The 21963-nt window shown below is 46.2% G+C and overlaps 1 protein-coding gene across 1 annotated transcript in view; it reads right to left on the reverse strand.

Annotated features, from left to right (window-relative positions):
• LOC311228130 (hyccin 2-like) overlaps positions 1 to 21963 on the reverse strand; it is a gene marked incomplete at its 3' end in the record, with an annotated part of 330310 nt that overhangs the window by 141733 nt on the left and 166614 nt on the right. Inside the window, 1 exon segment of the mRNA XM_084314043.1 lies at positions 14824 to 14901. Within this exon segment, the coding sequence (XP_084170169.1) occupies positions 14824 to 14874 (51 nt within the window). The 5' untranslated portion in view covers positions 14875 to 14901.

The raw sequence follows: 21963 nt of genomic DNA on the forward strand, positions 1-21963 counted from the left end.
TATGTGTAACTAGGAGGGATATGAGGGACTGTGTGTATGTGTAACTAGAAGGGATATGAGGACTGTGTGTATGTGTAACTAGGAGGGATATGAGGACTGTGTGTATGTGTAACTAGAAGGGATAGGTGAAAAACTCAATTGCCATGCCTTGTGTACATTGACAATAAATGTTTGTGTGTGAGAGAGAGAGAGAGAGCGAGAGAGAGAGCGAGAGAGAGAAAGAGAGAGTAAGAGAGAGAAAGAGAGAGAAAATAAGAGTGTGTGTAATATGAGAGACAGTGTGTGTGAGTGAGTGAGTGAAGCCTCATCAGCAGCCATCTTCCAGATGGTCACTTTAATAAATCTACCCTGCTTCCACTGTCACAGGGAGGGATGACTAGAGAGCGAGAGCGAGAGCGAGAACAAGAGAGAGAGAGAGAGCAGGACAGTAGTGTCTCGTGCCTCAATGTGGTCATTCTGCCCCCGGCTGGAACACATCATGTCCCACTGTGAGTCACCCCACTCTGTCTCCTTCTCTTCATCACGCACTCCCCTCCTTCTGCCCCTCCCTCCATCACAACCTCCTCCCTCCTTCCGTTTCTCCCTCATCCCATTTATTCCCCCCTCCATCCATCCATCTTTCCGTACCTCCCACACACACACTGCAGCCTGTCCTTCTCCTTGCCTGGCTGACAGACAGAGGAGCACCTCTCTCTCTCTCTCTCTCTCTCTCTCTCTCTCTCTCCTCCCTCCCTCTCCCTCTCTCCCTCTCCCTCTCCCTCTCCTCTCCTCTCTCTCTCTCCTCTCTCTCTCTCTCTCTCTCTCTCTCTCTCCTCTCTCTCTCTCTCTCTCTCTCTCTCTCTCTCTCGTCTCTCTCTCTCTCTCTCTCTCTCTCTCTCTCTCTCTCTCTCTCTCTCTCTCTCTCTCTCTCTCTCTCTCTCTCTCTCTCTATTCAATTCAATTCAAGTGGCTTTATTGGCATGACGCAGCTTGTACATGTTGCCAAAGCAAATGGTTGATAACATAAGCATGGATTACAAAACACATATTAATGTCATAGTATATACAAAAATTTTCATCATAAAATAGAACATAAAATATTACGGCATAAACATGTCAGGTGACTGTCACTCACTGTCCCTCAGTTTGTGGCAGGCAGCAACATAGGCTGCTGCTAGCTCACAGCTTGTTGAGTCCTCCCCTAGTAGGACTGGTAGTTTTCCTGTATCTGGTAGTGCAAGAAAACCTTTTGTTATTAGTTCAAATTTTTTAAAATGCGTTTCTCTAATATCTTTATATTTTTCACATTTGGTGAGGAAGTGCAACTCAGTTTCAGGCTCACTGAGGATGCAATGACTGCATAGCCTTTGCTCTGCAGGGAGCCAGGTTTTCCTGTGCCTCCCCTTTTCAACAGCGAGGCTGTGCTCACTCAGTCTGTATTTTGTCAAGGTTCTTTTTAGTTGTTGATCAGTCACCATGCTCAAGTAATCTGCTATGGTGTACTGTCGATTTAGAGCCAGATAGCACTGCATTTTGCTCTGTGCTTTTGTTTGTGTTTTCCAATAGGTGATGTAGTTTTGTTTTAGCTTGAGAGTCATTTGATTTATTCTGATTGGTGACGTGTTCTGTTCCTGAGGTGTGTTAAGAGAGCAGGTTTGTGGACTCAGCTCAGGACCAGCTGGTAAGGGGGTTCCTGATGCTCCTCAGCTCTTGGCACTGCAGGGCTTGATAATGGTACGAGAGGGGGTCACTTCGTTTTAGGTGTGTCCAAAAGTTAATTGCTCTTTTTTGTATTTTTAGTATTAGTGGGTAACGGCCTAATTCTGCCCTGCATGCATTGTTTGTAGTTTTCCTCTGGACATGTAGGATAATCTTACAGAACTCTGCATGCAGGGTCTCAATGGGGTGTTTGTCCCATTGGGTAAAGTCTTGTTTTGTAAGTGGACCCCACACCTCACTGCCATAGAGTGCAATTGGTTCAATAACACATTCAATTAATTTTAACCAGATTCGAATTGGTATTTCTGTTTGTATATTCTTTTTATGGCGTAGAAAGCCCGGCGTGCTTTCCCTCTCAGCTCATTGACTGCTTCCTTAAAATGTCCAGTTGAACTTAGTTTTAGGCCTAAATAGGTGTAATGTGTGCAGTACTCTACATGTTTTTGTACCAATTGAGAACTTTGGGTAGGACGTCCTGAGATCTGGATCTTTTTTGGAATATCATTATTTGGTCTTTTTGGGGGTTTACTGCCAGGGCCCAGGTCTGACAGTAATGCTCTAGCAGGTCCAGGCTCTGCTGTAGGCCGTCTGCTGTGGGGGGACAACACAACCAGGTCATCTGCAAAGAGCAGGCATTTCACTTCCCGATTGTGGAGACTTACACCGGGGGCAGAGGACTTTTCTAGTATATTAGCCAATTCATTAATATAGATATTGAAGAGTGCCGGGCTGAGGTTTGCAGCCCTGACGAACGCCTCGCCCTTGGGTAAAGAATTCTGTTCTTTTTTTTGCCAATTTTTACACTGCACATATTACCAGAGTACATTGATTTTAATAATATCATATGTTTTACCCCCTACACCACTCTATAACTTTATAGAACAGTCCTGTATGCCAAATAGAATCAAAAGCCTTTTGGAAGTCAATAAAACAGGCATATATTTTGGTTTTATTTTGGTTTATATGTTTATCAATTAGGGTATGTAGGGTGTAAATATGATCGGTTGTGCGGTGTTTTGGTATAAATCCAATTTGGCTTTTACTCAAGACATTGTGCTTGGTAAGGAAGTTTAAAAGTCTGGTATTCATAATACTACAGAAAACCTTCCCCAGATTACTGTTCACACAGATGCCTCTGTAGTTATTAGGGTCAAATTTGTCTCCGCTTTTATAGATTGGGGTTATGAGTCCGTGATTCCAGGTGTCAGGAAAATATCCTACACTCAGGACCAAATTGAATAGTTTTAATATAGCCAATTGGAATTTCTTGTTCATATTTTTCATCATCTCATTCAAGATGCCATCAGGTCCACAAACCTTTTTTGATTTAAGAGTTTGTAGTTTCTTAAGCAGTTCCTGCTCAATAATTGGGGAGTCTAATGGGTTTTGATTGTCTTTTATGGCAAGCTCCAATTTAGTCAATTTATCAAGAATTTGAGATTGTTCTGTGTTTCCATCAATTTGAACAGTGTGGTATAGTGTTTTAAATCAAAAATCAAATCAAATCAAATTTATTTATAGGGCCCGACAACACACGTTAATGTCCCCATGGGCCGTACAGGTCTTCTTTAAACAGGTCAAGAAGACAACATAACAATAAGTCAAGAACAGAACAAGAACACCATAGGGTCCAAACATTTTTTTAAATGTAAAATGGGTTGTCCATATATCACTGTTCTGTATAGCCAATTCCTGTTTTTGTGGTTTGTTTATGTGTTTCCAATGTTGCCAAAAGTTGTTTGTATTGATTGCCTCCTCAATTAGTGTCAGTTGCTGTTTGTCATATTGTTGTTTTTTGGTTCTGAGTGTACGTTTGTACAGTTTTAGGGTCTCACAGTAGAGAATGCGTACATCAGCATTATTGGGGTCTCTGTGTTTTTGATTTGATAGCATTCACATTTTTTTTCCTAATGATTTTACAATCTGTATCAAACCAGCTGTTTTTTGTTGCAGTTTTTGGTTTGTTTGTAGTACATTTCAGTTGTGCCTCCTTTGCTGTTTGTCTGTATATATTGTTAATATTGTTTACTGCTAGGTTGAGGCTTTCTTTACTGTGAGAGTATGTGGAGTCCAGAAAGTTATCCAAAAGTGTTTGGATTATTGGGGTATGAGTTGCTTTCTGGTATTGTTCTGCACTGTTTTGGTCCCATCTGTATGAATTCCTGATATTGTACAGCTTACTGTTTTGTGTTTGTGCCATTGTTGTGTCTGATCTTTTAATAAACAGGGTAATTTGGCTGTGATCAGACAGAGGGGTTAGTGGTTTCACAGTGAATGAGCTGAGGGAGGAAGGGTCAAGGTCTGTGATCATATAATCTACAGTACTGTGGCCAAGAGGTGAGCAGTAGGTGAATCTACCTAGGCTGTCCCCCCGAACCCTACCGTTGACAAAGTACAGACTGAGGCTCTGACAGAGCTGCAGGAGATCTCTTCCACTCCTGTTGATGACCTGGTCACTATTGCTCCTGTGGGGGAGAGTGAAAGTGTGAGAGACATTTTCGTTTGAGATGTAAATGTCTCCTTGTGGATCTGTGAGGTCAGCAAGTGTTCCTGTGCGTGCGTTGGTGTCCCCACAGATGAGCACATTTCCCTGGGCCTGGAAATGGCATGTCTCTGTCTCAAGGGTAGGGAAAATGTCCTCTGAGAAGTATGGGGATTCGGAGGGGGGGATATATATTGCACAAATAAACAAATCCTTTTCTGTTAATAGGAGCTCTTTCTTTAGTTTTAACCATATGTAATATTTGCCCATTTTTAGGGCGTCAATTTGATGATGTAGGTCGGATTTATACCAAATGATTAATCCTCCTGATCCTCCCTCTCTCTCTCTCTCTCTCTCTCTCTCTCTCTCTCTCTCTCTCTCTCTCTCTCTCTCTCTCTCTCTCTCTCTCTCTCTCTCTCTCTCTCTCTCTCTCTCTCTCTCCTCTCTCTCTCTCTCTCTCTCTCTCTCTCTCTCTCTCTCTCTCTCTCTCTCTCTCTCTCTCTCTCTGCTCTCTCTCTCTCTCTCTCTCTCTCTCTCTCTCTCTCAGAGCACCCTCTCTCTCTCTCTCAGAGCACCCTCTCTCTCTCTCTCTCCCTCAGAAAAAATGTGAGGAAAAACAAATGCACTGTCTGCGTCTACCCAATGGACACGTCACGTCTGTGATCGGGGAGATGCGGGCAGAGGCTGTGCGGTTTTATTCTGTGTTGTATGGTGCTGAACAATGTGACCCTGTGTCTACGGACACATTACTGAGGGATCTCCCTTGTCTCTCTCAGGAACAGAGGACTGAACTGGACACTCCTTTAACGTTTGGGGGAGCTGTCGAAGGCAGTCTCCCAGATGACTCCTGGTCGTGCCCCAGGGGTAGATGGTCTGCCTGTGGACTTTTACAAAGGATTCTGGGACACTATTGGTCAGGATCTTTTTTGTGTCTTGCGCGAATGCATCGAGGTGGGGGAGCTGCCGTTGAGCTGCCAGCGGGCAGTTCTGGCTCTACTGCCGAAGAAGGGGGACCTCAGTGAGCTCAAGAACTGGAGACCTGTAGCGATTCTTTCAGCGGATTACAAGTTGGTTGCAAAGTGCCTGGCCAACAGGCTTAACATGCACCTTGAGTCTGTGGTGCACCAGGACCAGTCATATGGTGTGCCTGGGCGTTCAATGACAGACAATTTGTTTTTAATAAGGGACATGTTGGACCTGTCAAGGCAACACAATATGAACTTTGGAGTCATCTCTATTGATCAAGAGAAGGCGTTTGACAGGGTGGACCATGGGTATCTGTATAATGTCTGGGGAGAGTTTTATGTCAATTGTAAAAATGTTATACAATGGGGCCTCCTGTCTGATGTCTGAAGTGGGTGGGGGCCTGAGCAGGCCAGTCCAGGTGGGGAGGGGGATCCGCCAGGGCTGCCCACTGTCAGGTCAGCTCTACACTTTGGCCATTGAGCCTTTTCTGTGTTTGTTGAGGAAGAGGTTGAAGGGTGTGGGTTCACCCGAGTTGGGGATCGACAGGCCAATATGTCTGTCTGCCTATGCGGATGACTTGACCATCTTTGTCAGGGATGGGGAGGATGTAAGAGCCATAGAGAATAGCCTAGAGGTGTATGCGAGAGCAGCTTCAGCGAGGGTGAACTGGGGTAAGAGTGAGGCACTGCAGTGTGGGGCATGGAGGGGCCTGACATTACCACAGTTACCGGGGGGGCTACAGTGGGGTGTGAATGGCCTCAAGCTTTTAGGGGTATATCTGGGATCAGAGGGGTGGGTCAGTAAAAATTGGGAGGGAGTAGCACAGTCAATGGTGGCTAGGTTGTCAAGGTGGAAGTGGCTGCTAGCGCAGATATCCTATAGAGGGAGGGTGCTCATAGTGAATAACCTGGTGGCTTCATCCCTGTGGCATCGGCTGGCTGTTCTTAACCCCCCCAGAGGCTTCCTGGCAGACATCCAGAGGAAGCTGGTGGACTTTTTCTGGTCCGGACATCACTGGCTGAGGGCCGCAGTCCTTTATTTGCCGGTTCAGGAAGGAGGACAAGGCCTTATCGACCTAGAGAGCAGGATGAATGCTTTCAGGCTCCAGGCAGCACAGAAGCTGCAATACAGTACAGGAATATGCTGGAGGGGGCCAGCGTGTGCACTGCTGCGGAAGGCTGGTGGTTTAGGGCTGGACCTGCAGTTGTTCCTGATGGAGCTGGAGGAGTTGAACTCTGTGGGGGTCTCGGATTTCTACCTGTCAGTGCTGAGGGCTTGGCGGCTGCTGAGAAAGACTCGGGTGGAGGATGAGGCACAAGGACCGTGGGTATGGGAGGAGCCTCTTTTCTATAACACTTTGTTCCCCCTAGAGGCGGTGCGTTCTGTCACCCTGAGACAGCGGCATCAGAAAACTTTCACATTTACTGTCGCCAGAGAGAGGGGAGTGGAAGACCCCTCAGGAGCTTTCGCTTCAGACTGGAATAACATCTCTGAGACTGCTGGAAGGGTTTATCAGGGAAGTGCTGGGGGTTCTGCCGGACTATGTCAGAGACCGCACAGTGATGCCACAGGGAGGGCAGGTGCTGGAGTTCCCTGCATTGCAGGTATCGGCAGAGAATGGGGTCTGGCAGGAGGGGGGAGGGTTACTGTCCTTTTCCACCCCCAGCTTGGGGCAGTTTAGCCTGGCATGTGGCAAGGCTCTGTACATAACCTGCATGAAGGTCAGAAACATCAGGTCCCTGCAGGACGTCAGGCAGCATCAGTGGCAGGGGGTGCTGGGTGATGGCAGTACTGCTAGCTTTAGGTGGAGGTTTTTTTTACAAACAGCCACTGCCTAAGAGGTCAGGGGACCTGCAGTGGAGGATAGCACATGGGGTGTTGGCAACGAATCGGTTCCTGGCTCGGGTGGATCCAGGGGTGGGTGATGGGTGCCCCTTTTGCGGAGTATCTGAGACTGTAACCCATGTTTTCCTAAAGTGTCAAAGGATCAATAGGGTGTTGTGGTTCCTAAAAGGGTTGTGTGTGAAGCTGGGGGTGATGTTCTGTGTGGAGAGTTTCATTCTTGGCCAAACATATTCATTACGTAACAAGGTTGTGAGCGTTTTACTGAACTTTGTTTACGGGCAGGCTAAGTTAGCCATTTGGCTGACCCGTAGGAATATGATCAAGGGCGTTGGTCCTACGGAATCGGTGCCTATGCTGAGGGGTATGATTTCTGCACGCCTTAGATTAGAGTTCATGTATTTCTCACTGAGACATAATGTTGATGCGTTCGCAGTGGCGTAGCGGAAGCCCCCGCTACCCCCGCGGTGCGGGGGGGCCCCGGAGCTTAGGGGGCCCCGCCCCCACTGTAGGCTATCCTCTTAGATTTTGTAACAAACAGGTCGCGGTGTGGCAGTGGGAGTATGGTTCTGTGGGGCTGCAGCTGGATGCATCTCGCGCAGAGGGCGGGGCCCCCCCTCCCTGCTATGTTGTAATTATTTGCTCACCTGTGATAGGGCTAGCCGGCTGACTAATGTTCATTGGCAGGCTGGGCAGCATTGCCGTTCAAAACACAGCGGTAAGAAAAACAAGATGAGAGCGAAAGCCAAACAGGAGACGGCAAAGCTACGAAAAAGAACATCATTGTTTCAGCAGGCAGCAAAGGTATACTGACTCTAACGTTACTGAAGATGCATCGGCAGTAAGCTCCCCACCTCAACCCCCCGGTCAGCTCCGAGTCCAGGCAGACAGACAGCCCAGCCAGGCCCACAGCCACGCTACAGCCGCCGAGACAGGTTAGAAGAATAGAACGTTTTATTCGCCATAACCAGTATGCTACTACAGGTTACATGTACGGTTACATTGTTTGTGTCGCTCCGCAGAGCTGAGCGGGAAGGTGCTCCCATAGTCGAGCGGACTGTACGCGGACTGGGCAGTGGTCGTTGTTGTTATTATTATATCACTTATCTTAGCACCCCAAGTGCTCCCACGGGCCGAATATTGCCCCGATCCTTGCGAGATTAAATCCATGGGTACCTCTCGGCGTGCCGAAGCTTTTCCTAAATCACTTCCATCATCGAAAACGAGGGGAAAAGGTCGGCTCGCGACCCTGAAGATTTCGTGTGATTTTAAAAACGCTGTATTAAGTGAGCCTATTATAGGATCCACGCAAGCTTTCTACCGTGGGTACATCTGGGCGTCCCGCAACTATTACTCATTCACATGTAGCCCCGAAAATGCTTAGAAAAGGAAAGCTGAAAGCGTGGAATAAACTCGCCGATCCGATTCACGGCCATAGAGGAGACCGTGGGACACCTTTTTGCAACCGAATATGTGTCTCGAATTTGCTCCCACGCGGCGAAAATAAATGCTACATTTTCCCACTTTATTATTGATTTAGGGGAGTGGGCGGGGCCTCATGGTCTGCTCTGCGGGGGGGGCCCCGAGATATTGCGCAACACCACTGTGCGTTCGTGAATGCTTGGGGATTGGGGAATGCAATGTGTACTGTGGGGGAGGAGGGGCTGAACATATGCATTTGAAGGTCAAGTGGTTTTTATGTGCTGAAGGAAGTTGTTGGGGTTTGTGTGTGTGTGTGTGTGTGTGGGTGTGTGTGTGTCAGGGCTCGAGACTAACGATGTCCCGTCGTCCCGGGGACGATCAAATATTGATTTGGGACGAACAGAAATCATTGCCGGGACACAAACGGGACGAAGAGGATTTAATTTTTTCACAGGAAATGTCAATTAGCCGACTGTCAGTGCGCGCACATATTGCTGTCAAACGGTGCATGTCTCGTGCCGACTTAGTTGACAGAGAGACGGCAACATTATCATGTGGGGTTCACTGAAGTCTAAACGTTGCGTGATTTGCCGAATCCAATGACTATCTCCGCCGTCCCAACGCAGCGATACACTAATCCAGCATCAAGCTCCCGCCCACCATTCTGATCAGCAAACCACAGGTCGCGCTGCAGCAGCCCCAAATTTATCTCGACATCGAAAAAGAAAGAGGTTAAAAAATGCCAGGAACTGGTGATACTTGCTGTGTGCGTGAACATAATCCCTTGGACATGAACTGACGGTACGTTTTTATTGATATATCATTGGGATCCCCCTCCGAAATTGGTCAACACGTCACCATGCATTTTGGCCGGAGCTTAAAAAAGCACGGTGGACACGGTGGACACCTTACGTCTGTGTTTATAATGAATGAATGGTAAAACGGATTATATTGAAACATAGTGCGAGGCTGCGAGCACTCACAACAACTATTCACACAATTTAAAACAGCCCATATTTATTATAGTTGACAGTCGCACGAGACCACTATACAAGAACCGCGAAAATATCAGAATGTTATAAAAATAAAAATAAACGCTATACTGGCATCCTCTCAGTGAAGAGAGCACCGCAAATATGCTGTGCTATTTGAAGAGGATAAACACAGCAGAAGAAGATGGAGAACAGACACACACTGACCAACAGGGAACTGCATCCAACAATACAACCCCTGACTCTAACGTAAGGACACATTTAAATAACAGAAGTGTAATGTTATCCGCAACGCCCCAACCCTGGACACCTTCAAAACTGCTCTAAAAACACACCTCTTGACCAAGGCTTTTCCCCATCAATTAGTTTAGATTAGATTAGGTCCATTATCCATTATCCCTAACCTTCCCTCATCCCCTTTTTCCCCCCTATTTCCCTAGCCCTATTTTTTGTCCTGATTGTGAAGCGACCTTGGGTTCTATGAAAGGCGCTATATAAATTTGATCTATTATTATTATTATTGGAACTGTATATAGTTATCGACACGTTCTAGTTATAGCTGCTTATTATCTTTGTGCTTACAATAATCAAAAGGTACGGTACACAGTTGGTCTCACCCTCTGTGCCATTATCAGCACAAAATATGTCCCCATATGATCAAATTGACGTTGATAGATTATATATATAAAAAAGAAATTGGGACGGTTTACATTCACTTTGGGACGGTTAAAACTGTATTTCGGGATGGTTCTGGGACGGTGGTGAAAAAAGTTAGTCTGGAGCCCTGGCGTGTGTGTGTGTGTGTGGGTGTGTGTGTGCGGGTGAGTGTGTGGGTGTGTGTGTTGTTTTTATGAAGATGACGTGAGTTTTTTGTGTCACTCAGGGCGACAAGACTGGCCTGAAAAACCTCCAGACCCTGGTGAAGTGCATCACCCTCCGGCGCACCAAGAGCAGCGAGGTGAACGAGCTGCGGGGGCGTCTGGTGGAGAGCCTGGGGCTGGGCCTGTCCAGCGGTTCAGACGAGGAGTGTTCTGTCTGCCTGGAGTCGGTCCGCCTGCCTGTCATCACACACTGTGCTCATGTCTACTGCCGCTCTTGCATCACTCTGGTCGTCAGCACGGAGCAGGAACATGCGCGCTGTCCTCTCTGTCGAGGTGAGATCAGGGCCAGTCAGCTGGTGGAGTTCCCACAGGAGATGGAAGTGGAGGAGGTTAAAGCTCTGATGGACAACCTGCTCAGGGTGCGCGATGAGGACGGCAGCATCAAGAGTCTGGTGGTCTCTCAGTTCACACGTTTCCTCACCATACTAGAGACCCCATTCAGGGACCATGGTTTCAGTTTTGTGCGTCTGGACGGCAGATTGACTCAGAAGAGGCGGGCCCAGGTCATCAGGGAGTTCCAGAGCCCCGCCCCCGGCGGCCTCGTCATCATGCTCCTGTCACTCAAGGCTGGCGGGGTCGGGTTTAACCTGACCACTGCCTCCCACGTCTACCTCATGGACCCGGCGTGGAACCCTGCATCGGAGCAGCAGGGTGTGGACCGCTGCCACCGTTTTGGGCAGACCAGGAACGTGGTCGTCACCAAGTTCATCGTGAGGGACTCTGTGGAGGAGAGCATGGTGGAGATCCAGAGGGAGAGGAGAGTGCTTGGGGACTGGGGAATGCGATGGGTACTGTGGGGGGGGGGGGAGGGGCTGAATATATGCATTTGAATGTCAAGTGGTTTTTATGTGCTGAAGGAGGTTTTGGGGGTTTGTTGGGGTGGTTGTGTGTGTGTGTGTGTGTGTGTGTGTGTGTGTGTGGGTGTGTGTGTGTGTGTGGGTGTGTGCGTGCGTGTGTGGGTGTGTGTGTTGTTTTTATGAAGATGCCGTGAGATTTTTGTGTCTCTACTGACTGTTTTTAGTTGACATGTTTTAATAAAAGAACATCAAAAGTAAAAAAAAAAAGTCTCTCAGAGCACCCTCTCTCTCTCAGAGCACCCTCTCTCTCTCACAGAGCACCCTCTCTCTCTCTCTCAATTCAATTTCAATTCAAAACGCTTTATTGGCATGACATTTCACAAATGTTGCCAAAGCACAATTATGATAAACAACAAACAACATAACAATATAAGATCAAAGAAATACAGGAGATGGTGCGGTGAGTAAAACATGGTACATGTATATACAGTATATGTGTCCTACTGGTTGTCCCTTTTCTTGTGACATGAATTGACATATTTTGCAGCTAAAACTGCACATTATTTCTGTTCCCCCAGGAGGAATGGCAATTTCTGCACTTCTGTCATACTTTGGAATTCTGGGGAAATTATTAAAATTTTTGGAAAAAATTTCACCCTAATATTTCTGTAATGTTCACATTGTGTTAGGAAGTGTAATTCTGTCTCTACGGCTCCCTCATCACAAAGACAGCACAGCCTCTCCTCTCTGGGCAGCCAGGTCTGTCTGTGTCTGCCCTTCTCTATCGCCAAACCATGGTCACTCAGTCTGTACTTTGTCTTTCTTAGATTCTTATCAGTTACTGTGCTGAGGTAGTCTGCCACAGTATACTGTCTGTTTAGGGCCAAATATGTTTCTAATTTGTGTTGTGATTGCGTGAGTTGATTCCAATAAGTAATGTATTCATCTTTTTCTTTGGTTATAATTTGGTTAGGTCTAATCTTCTGAGGCTGGCTAGGGTTTGTGATGTCAGAGTGTGAGATGTCAGCAAGTTTCATTATGAGTTGACAAAAGAGGCTCCTTTGTAGGTACAGCTCTTGGCAGGCCAGGGCTTTATGATGATAGCAGGCCAGGTCACTTTTTTTAATATGGCTCCAGAATTTTAATTGATCTTTTTTGCATATTTATGAGTAACGGATATTGTCCTAATTCAGCCCTGCATGCAGAGTTTGGGCTTTTTCTTTGTACCCTGAGAATTGTTTTGCAGAACTCTACATGCAGGATCTCAATTGGATTTTTGTCCCATTTTGCCCAATCCGTTACTAATAAAGGGCCCCATACCTCACTGCCGTACAGTGCAATCGATTGTATAACTGATTTAAATATGTTTAGCCATGTCCTGATTGGAATTTGGATTTGAACTGAACGCTTAATGGCATAGAAAGCCATTTTTGCCTTCTCCTTGAGTTCCTTTACAGCTGAACAGAAATGTCCAGTGGAACTGATTTGTAAACCTAGATATGTATAGCTATTTGTTTGTTCTATTTGGGTCCCACCTATTTTGTATTCTGGGTAATTTCTCTGTAACTGGGATCTTTTTTGGAAGGTCATAATTTTGGTTTTCTTCATATTCACTGTCAGGGCCCAGGTCTGACAGTACTGATGAAGAATGTCCAAATTTAGCTGAAGACCTTCTCTAGTAGGAGACAATATGACCAGGTCATCTGCATAAAAGAGACACTTAATTTCTGTGTCTGTGAGAGTGAGACCAGGTGCTGCTGACTGTTCTAATAATAATGCCAGTTCGTTTATATAGATATTGAACAGTGTGGGGCTGAGGTTGCAGCCTTGCTTCACCCCTCTGCCTTGTGGGAAGAAGTCTGTGTGTTTATCTCCAATTTTGACAGCCAATTTGTGCCATATATGGATTTAATAACATCAAAGGACTTCCCCCCCTATACCACTTTCTATTCATTTAAAAAGTAAACCCTCATGCCAGACTGAGTCAAAAGCATTCTGGAAATCGACAAAGCATGCATGAATTTTTCCTTTATTTTGATTTACATATTTATCGATTAGTGTGTGTAGGGTGAAAATGTGGTCAGCTGTTCTATAATTTGGGAGGAATCCAATTTTACTCTCTCTCTCTCAGAGCACCCTCTCTCTCTCACAGAGCACTCTCTCTATCTCTCTCTCTCACAGAGCACCCTCTCTCTCGCTCTCTCTCAGAGCACCCTCTCTTTCTCTCTCTCTCTCTCTCTCTCTCAGAGCACCCTCTCTCTGCACCCTCTCTCTCTCTCTCTCACAGAGCACCCTCTCTCTCTCTCTCTCTCTCTCTCTCTCTCTCTCTCTCTCTCTCTCTCTCTCTCTCTCTCTCTCACAGAGCACCCTCTCTCTCTCTCTCTCTCTCTCACAGAGCACCCTCTCTCTCTCTCACAGAGCACCCTCTCTCTCTCTCTCTCTCTCTCTCTCTCTCTCTCACAGAGCACCCTCTCTCTCTCTCACAGATCACCCTCTCTCTCTCGCTCTCTCACAGAGCACCCTCTCTCTCTCTCTCGCTCTCTCTCTCGCTCTCTCAGAGCACCCTCTCTCTCTCTCTCTCTCTCAGAGCACCCTCTCTCTCAGAGCACCCTCTCTCTCTCTCTCAGAGCACCCTCTCTCTCTCTCTCTCTCTGAGCACCCTCTCTCTCTCTATCTCTCTCTCTCTCTCTCTCTCTCTCTCTCAGAGCACCCTCTCTCTCTCTATCTCTCTCTCTCTCTCAGAGCACCCTCTTTCTCTCTCTCTCTGAGCACCCTCTCTCTCTCCCTCTCTCTCTCTCTCTCTCTCTCAGAGCACCCTCTCTCTCTCCCTCTCTCTCTCTCTCTCAGAGCACCCTCTCTCTCTCCCTCTCTCTCTCTCTCTCTCTCTCTCTCTCTCTCTCTCTCTCTCTCTCTCTCTCTCTCTCTCTCAGAGCACCCTCTTTCTCTCTCTCTCTGAGCACCCTCTCTCTCTCCCTCTCAGAGCACCCTCTCTCTCTCCCTCTCAGAGCACCCTCTCTCTCTCCCTCTCAGAGCACCCTCTCTCTCTCCCTCTCAGAGCACCCTCTCTCTCAGAGCACCCCCTCTCTCTCTCTCTCAGAGCACCCCCTCTCTCTCTCTCTCAGAGCACCCTCTCTCTCTCTCTCTCTCTCTCTCTCTCTCTCTCACAGAGCACCCTCTCTCTCTCTCTCTCTCAGAGCACCCCCTCTCTCTCACAGAGCACCCTCTCTCTCTCTCTCTCTCTCAGAGCACCCCCTCTCTCTCTCAGAGCACCCTCTCTCTCTCTCTCTCTCTCTCTCTCTCTCTCTCTCTCTCTCTCTCTCTCTCTCTCTCTCTCTCTCTCTCTCTCTCTCTCTGAGCACCCTCTCTCAATTCAATTCAATTCAAATGGGCTTTATTGACATGGGAAACATACGTTTACATTGCCAAAGCCAAACAAAACAAAACAATCAAACAGAGAAAACAAAAGAGATCAGTACATTACATGACGGAATCTCTCTCTCGGTGAGGTGTTTAAATCACGCCTCAAAACTCATTTATTTGCTTTGGCTTTTGGTTTTGAAAGTTTGAGACCTGCCTTTTTTATGTGACATATTGTATATGTTTTTATTGTGCGCTTTTATCTTTTTATCTTTTTTATCTGTTGTGGGACTTGTACAGCACTTTGGTCAACTTTGTTGTTTTTAAATGTGCTTTATAAATCAAGTGGATTGGACGGTCTGTGACTCTGAGGCTGACAGACTTACCTTGAATTCTGAGAGCCAGTCCTCTACCACACCGCACTCTGGACCCAGCATCTTCCTCACAGCTCCTCCCTCAGCTGCCTAGAAGGAGAGAGAGAGAGAGAGAGAGAGAGAGAGAGAGAGAGAGAGAGAGAGAGAGAGAGAGAGAGAGAGAGAGAGAGAGAGAGTGTGTGAGACAGAGCGAGGGAAACAGTGAGAAACAGAGAGAGAGACAGACAGAGAAAGAGAGACAGACAGACAAAGAGGTTATTCAAGAATCCTTCCTTTAGGGCGGCTAAGTGGCGCTGTGGGCAAGGCGCTCGCCACTAACGCAGGAGATGCTGGGTTCGAGCCCAGCTCTCGGTGTTGCTTCCGGCTTGGCTGGTCGTTCATACTAACACAATTGGCAGTATTAGGGGGTGGGAAAGCCGGTGGGTGGGGATCGGACATTGTGGACAGCGACTACTACAGGTCGGTTGGTGCGCCTGTACAGCAGAATCAGGAAGCAACGGGGGGCAGCGTGAGCCTCCCACGCGATACTCCTCGCCGCCGAGAGATCGCGCTGTACAGGTGAAAAGATGCGACAGCTGCCTCCTCGTGTACCGGAGGGGACACGTGATGCAAGGCTTGGTCCACATTGCAGCCAACCAGTGGGAGGCATGGTCTAACAACGTTCGAGACAGGGGAGGGTAGAATTGGATAATACGAAATTGGGATGGGAGAAAAATAGAAAATGGGGAGAAAAAGTAGTAAAAAAAAAGAATCCTTCCTTTATACAACATGTTAGGTGAATGAGGGATGAGTGTGGATGAGTGTCACTGTGACGTACGTGGGTTGGTCATTATCATTATTACTGTATTTGGAAGACCATGTGAACATTAGATTAGTATCGTTTGTGTGTGTGTGTGTGTGGGTGAACATGGGAGCTGATGATGTCTCTTCTTCTCTTCCTGTCAGGTGCTGCCCGTCCCTATACTGAAGGGTGCTGATTGCTTAATGAACTACAGCTGATGGCAGTCACATCAGGAAGGGGCGGGTGCACAAGTAGCTGACAGCACACGCACGTCGGGATTCCTGTTGTGTGTCATGTTCCAGTGACCTCAGTGTATGAGGTTGCCTTTGTTTGCCACTGCGTGGATATAGATATATGTGTGTATGTTCATATAATATGGATATGCAGTTAGCCCTAGTCCATAGACCTGAGGGACTGATGATGGTGCCAGCCTGTTTCTGCACCTTGTGTATGGAACCGTGTGCTCTCTGATGTTCACACGGCCACATAGTACGGTAGCCTCAAGGTTTGTCTATCTGGGTTGAGTTGCCTTATATGTATGTCTTGTCTGTCCTCCCATCCCTTTTTCCCCCTTTGTGTGTGTGGGTTGAAATCCCCACCGATGACATCCCCTTTTCCCTTGGGAAAAGGGCCGTGGGTTGAAACCCCCACTATATAATAAAACCCCGATTTACCATTTGAAAACGTCTCCGTTTACTATCTGCCTACCCGGGACTGTTTGAGAAGCATTTTTCTACTGAGGGGGTTGTTTTTTGCTCATGTAACACCTGCCCAGATTACTATCTTGTATGGTCAATAGACCTCTGTACATGACATGGGGGCTCGTTAAGTTTGCGCAATTGTATGGTTCCTTGTTGGTAAAATAACGGGGTAACTTGTCGATTGAAGCATATCAGGTGTAATAAGATAGCGTTTTCTAAATTGGTATTGTAAGGGGTCCATTGTCCGTGCACAGTTGATTGATGTAAGTCATTATTGTTGTGATGCTCTTAACCATTCTATTTTTCTGCCACATAGGTAACAGGGGGGGTCACCTGCTTGGCTAGAGCAGTGATTCCCAACCTGGGGTCCGCGGACCCCTGGGGGTCCGCCAGGGGGCGCAGGGGGTCCGCCAGACCACAGATGATTTGAGGTCTTTTTTTTTTTTTTTTTTTTTTTTTTTATCATCAGAAGCATGAATAGTCTCTCCACTACAATAAAAAATAAAGATAAATAAATAAACATCTAGACATGATTTTTGAACGTTAACACTTTGGTTGCCTAAGGTTAAATTAATGATATACCATAGATTGCCAGCGCTATTTGTCTATGGAGAAAGTCCCCTTCTTTGCAGGGCTATAACTTTTTAAATTCTATTGCTACATTGCCATTATTAGGGCCCATTCAAAGTCCTATATGTATTGTTCATTGTGTAGCAACGTTAAACTTTTTCATTCACATATTCATAGTAAAGTATGGTCTAATGTATAAGTATGTTTTCATCTCTTTCTGCAGCTTTCTCCAGAACGTGATATATAGCCCCAAATGCATTATATTGATGATGAAATACAGTTTGATGGCAATCAGCGCGATATAAAAAATTCCAACTAGACGTACTTCTAGAAGTTACTACACGTCATCTGATGTTGACCGGATGGGCGAGGGGGCGTTTATAATTCCGTGGGCAGCGTTATACCAATCATCTAATGTGGGTCAAATGTTGATAATATCAGTTATTATCGAAGACGGTAACGTTACACGCTGAAACTCACCCCAGTCTCCGCGCGCCGTTGGGCGATCATCGTCGAGTAGAAATTTTATCATTATGGGATATATTATTACCCGGTCCATCTCCAGCTTGTATAATGGTATATACGTCCAAATCATGTTGTTTATCGAGTTATTGGCAATCGATCGCTATGTAGAGTGACGAGCTAGAGTCACGGGACATGTACCGAGTGGCCGGAAGCAATACGGACGTCTAGCAAAACCTCTAGTGCGCTTCCTGTTAAGCGCTTGCGCCGATCGGCCACCAGATGGCGCTCCTGAACCGCCAGAGAGCTCAGTGGGTCCTGCTGGTGGATCTCAGGCCAGCGGAGGGACATTATGAATCCGATCGCAGATTTTTGAAATATTGATATAAAGACGACGTACAGCGTCCCCCGGCAACTTTAGCATGGCCAGCAAAGACGTCTAAAGACGGCTCCCGGCACCCAAAGTGTTAACAGTAGGCTACCGGGTAGCCGCTAAAACGCGAATCAGTTGACTGTATCACTTTCTGTAGCTAGCCTAGCACGCTAGTTAACTTTCTCGGCTCGTCTGCAGTCAGCCGCCAGAGGCGAAAATGTGTGACAAACGAAAAGGAGATGACGGCAGCTCATCTGCAAAAAAGGTTAGGACCTACAGCAATCGCGAAAATTACATCACCATGGGCTTCACTGAGGGACCAGACAAACGACCTGAGTGTGTGATTTGTGGAGAAAAGTTGGCAAACTCGAGCCTGAAGCCCAGCAAGCTGAAGAGACATCAGGCGTCTAAGCACCCAGAAACCGTTGGGAAGGATCCAGACTTTTTTCGGAGGAAAGATCAGTCTCTCAAGGCGAACAAGCCTGTTGATGTTAGAGTAGCGTGGAGCAGGGGTGGCAGTGATTTACAGAAGGCTACCGAAGCCTCCTTTGAGTGTTCGCTTTTAATTGCAAAAGCAAAGAAACCGCACAATATTGGCGAGCAGCTCATCAAACCAGCCTGCATCAAAATGGTTTAGAAACTGTGCGGCCCACAGGTGGCGGATAAACTAAAATCAGTACCACTCTCGAACAATGTAGTGAAAGACCGAATTGATAAGATGTCAAGTGATTGCGAGCAGCAGCTGTCAGAAAAGCTTAGAAAGGGTCCATTTGCCATACAACTTGATGAAACTACAACTGTCGCAGACGAGGCTGTGCTCATCGTTTATGTGCAATATATTGAAAATGAGGATCTGAACCAGGACATTCTCATGTCAGTCAACCTTACTACCACCACTCGAGGTGAGGATATTTTTACTGCAGTGGATTCTTACTTCATTCAACATAAATGCAAACCGTTCACCATTAGGGCCTGATTTGAGAGGATGAATACAGGATTTGAATATTGGCCAAAATTTTGAAATACATATGGTGCAAGATTAGATTTGTTGATTGAAGGCACAAGTCAAAGAAGCATAGTGGGTCTAATTATGATGCATATGCCTGTGTATAAGCAGTTTGTTATTAAAATGACAAAAAAAATGTATTAAACCCAGCTAGGACAGATTCTCTCTGCTACTGATTGGAATTTCCTGTCTCATATTTAGTTTAATTTGTTGCATTGATTTGTTCCATAAATGCAAACCGTTCACCATTAGGGACTGATTTGAGAGGATGAATACAGGATTTGAATATTGGCCAAACATTTTGAAATGCATATGGTGCAAGATGAGATTTGTTGATTGAAGGCACAAGTTAAAGAAGCATAGTGGGTCTAATTGTGATGCATATGCCTGTGTATAAGCAGTTTGTTATTAAAATGACAAAAAAAAGGTATTAAACCCAGCTAGGACAGATTCTCTCTGCTACTGATTGGAATTTCCTGTCTCATATTTAGTTTAATTTGTTGCATTGATTTGTTCCATAAATGCAAACCGTTCACCATTAGGGCCTGATTTGAGAGGATGAATACAGCATTTGAATATTGGCCAAACATTTTGAAATGCATATGGTGCAAGATGAGATTTGTTGATTGAAGGCACAAGTCAAAGAAGCATAGTGGGTCTAATTGTGATGCATATGCCTGTGTATAAGCAGTTTGTTATTAAAATGAAAAAAAAAAAAGTATTTTATGGTATCTTATTAGGAGGGGGTCCGCGAATTTCATCAGAGATGTTTGGGGGTCCCTGGGGGGAAAAAGGTTGGGAACCACTGGGCTAGAGGGTGGGGGGCACGAGTCGTGATTCCGGTGGAGTGCGCAATGAAATCGGTAAGCGACTGAAGATATTTGTAGCCTTTCATCCATCTAGTGGAGTAGTTTATCTGGGATAGGCTAGAGCAGTGGTTCTCAAACTGTGGTACGCGTACCACTAGTGGTACTTGGTGGTACTGCTGGTGGTACTTGAAAACATTTCCAAAAAAGCTAAAAACAATTTTTTTTTCTTTTTTGCAGTCAGGCCACTGAACTTAGAAGCAGGCCAGGCCAATGTTTCTGGTTGCGGCGGCGCGATAGTTAGATAATCTAAGTGGGGAACAACCAGGAGATCACTGTGACAGAGAGTAATGCAGTCTAAACAGTCATAAATCTTTAATTCAACTTCAGCCCTGATCATAACCAAAATGTCAGATAAAAAATGAAATACTCCCACTTTTCTGAAAAGAGCTGGTGTTAAATCTGACATTACAAAAAATCCATCAAAATATGTGTTGCTGCTAATCATTGACACATGCCTATCCTGTAATAATCCCCCCCAGAAAAATTTACTTTGCATTTGATATATTGAAAATATTTTACTTTGTTTTTTTTAACAATAATTTGTGATGCCATCACACAAACTGGCATTTAAAGGGTAAAATTTCAAAAATTCCTGCACCAGAATGCAGGAAATTAAGGTTTTGTAACCAAATAATTGTGTGTGTGTGAGTGTGAGAGAGAGAGAATGACGGACAATTGCTTGCTGTGTGAGAGAGAGAGAGAGAGTGAGTGAGTGAGAGAGAGAGATAGAATTAAGTACATTTGCTGAAATACAGTTGTTCTTAATTTTCTCACTTGCTATGTGAGAATGTTAGTTATTATGTTCTCAATGCCCCTTGCATTGTATGAGTTGTATGGAAGCGTTTGCTAGTTCTAGTGCTAACCCTTTGTACATTGTGGCTGTGTCTGACAAAAGTTAACAATAAATAATGGTATTAGGAATACATTTGCCTCCTGCGTGAACTGTGCATAGCTGAATAGACTGTATTTTAACGCCGGTCATATGGTGGTACTTGGAGAGCCAGCTACGTTCTCAGGTGGTACTTGGTGTAAAAAGTTTGAGAACCACTGGGCTAGAGTGACACAGGTGACTCCTAGTTGAGTGGTTAGGACCATTTGTTATTATTTTCATTTAGTAGATGTGGTCAGTTGGATTGTTTTGGGTAAGAGGTATGAAAGCAGCATGTGTCTATTATTATTGTGCACGGTCATGGTTAATTAAGTGAGGACGTGATATATATGTATATATTTTTTTTTACGCACGCATAAAAACATAATATGGCTGCGTCGGCATTTGTTTTTGAGGCCTTTGTGGCGGATCCGACAGAGGATCAGGTGGAAGGTTGCACTAAGGCGGAATTAGGCCTTATTGCTAGGCATTATGCTATTGCTGTGCAAAATTCCCAATCCAAGGCGGATATGAAGGCAGCTGTTATAGCGGGGTTGGTGGAGCAACAGGTGTTTAGCCCGGCTCAGGGAGTAGTGAGTCATAGTGATCAGGAGGTTGCACACACGGGCGAATGGGTTAACTCTCCCTTACGTGATCTTAACATGGATGGTGGTGCTATTAGGAAGGATGGTAGTACGGCCGGAGCTGGAAGTGAGGCCGCGGGCGATTCGGATAAAGACTCCACGTCTTCTGGCCATGCGCGCTCTAGTCTGCGTTTGGCCCGTCTCCAGATGGAGGAGAGAGCGCTGTTGCGCAGAGAGGACAGAGACAGGGAGGACAGAGCAGCTGACAGAGGACAGAGCAGCTGAGAGAGATAGACGGGACAGAGCTGACAGAGAGGACAAAGCAGCTGAGAGAGATAGACAGGACAGAGCAGCTGAGAGAGACAGGGAAGCTGTACGAGAGAGGGAGGACAGAGCAGCTGACAGAGAGGACAGAGCAGCTGAGAGAAACAGGGAAGCTGTACGAGAGAGGGAGGAGAGAGATAGAGAGCTCCAGATTACACTGAAGAGGATGGAGCTGGGGAGTGTTGGCTCTTCTTCACCCTCATCTGAAGGTGGCCATGGCAGTTTTAATGTTGGGCAACATATTGCTATGGTTCCTGTTTTTCGAGAATCTGAGGTGGAGAAATTTTTTTTGAATTTTGAGCGGGTAGCGGGGGCTGCGAATTGGCCGGAGGATCAGTGGGCACTATTAGTGCAATATAGGCTCACGGGTAGGGCTCAAGACGCATGCCAGTTTTTATCAAAGGAGGACAGCATGGTATATGAGAAAGTGAAGGGTGCTGTCTTGCGCGTGTATGAACTGGTGCCGGAGGCTTATAGGCAGCGGTTTAGGGGACTAAGTAAAGCCCCCTCGCAAACACATGTCGCATTTTCCCATGAACAACGGATGGTGTTCACTCGTTGGTGTGAAGCGTGTAAGGTGGATGGACTCGCGGCTTTGAGCGAGTTAATCCTCA

The sequence above is a fragment of the Notolepis coatsorum genome (genome assembly GCF_963971535.1).
Source record: "Notolepis coatsorum genome assembly, chromosome: 5".
Lineage (NCBI taxonomy): Eukaryota > Metazoa > Chordata > Actinopteri > Aulopiformes > Paralepididae > Notolepis > Notolepis coatsorum.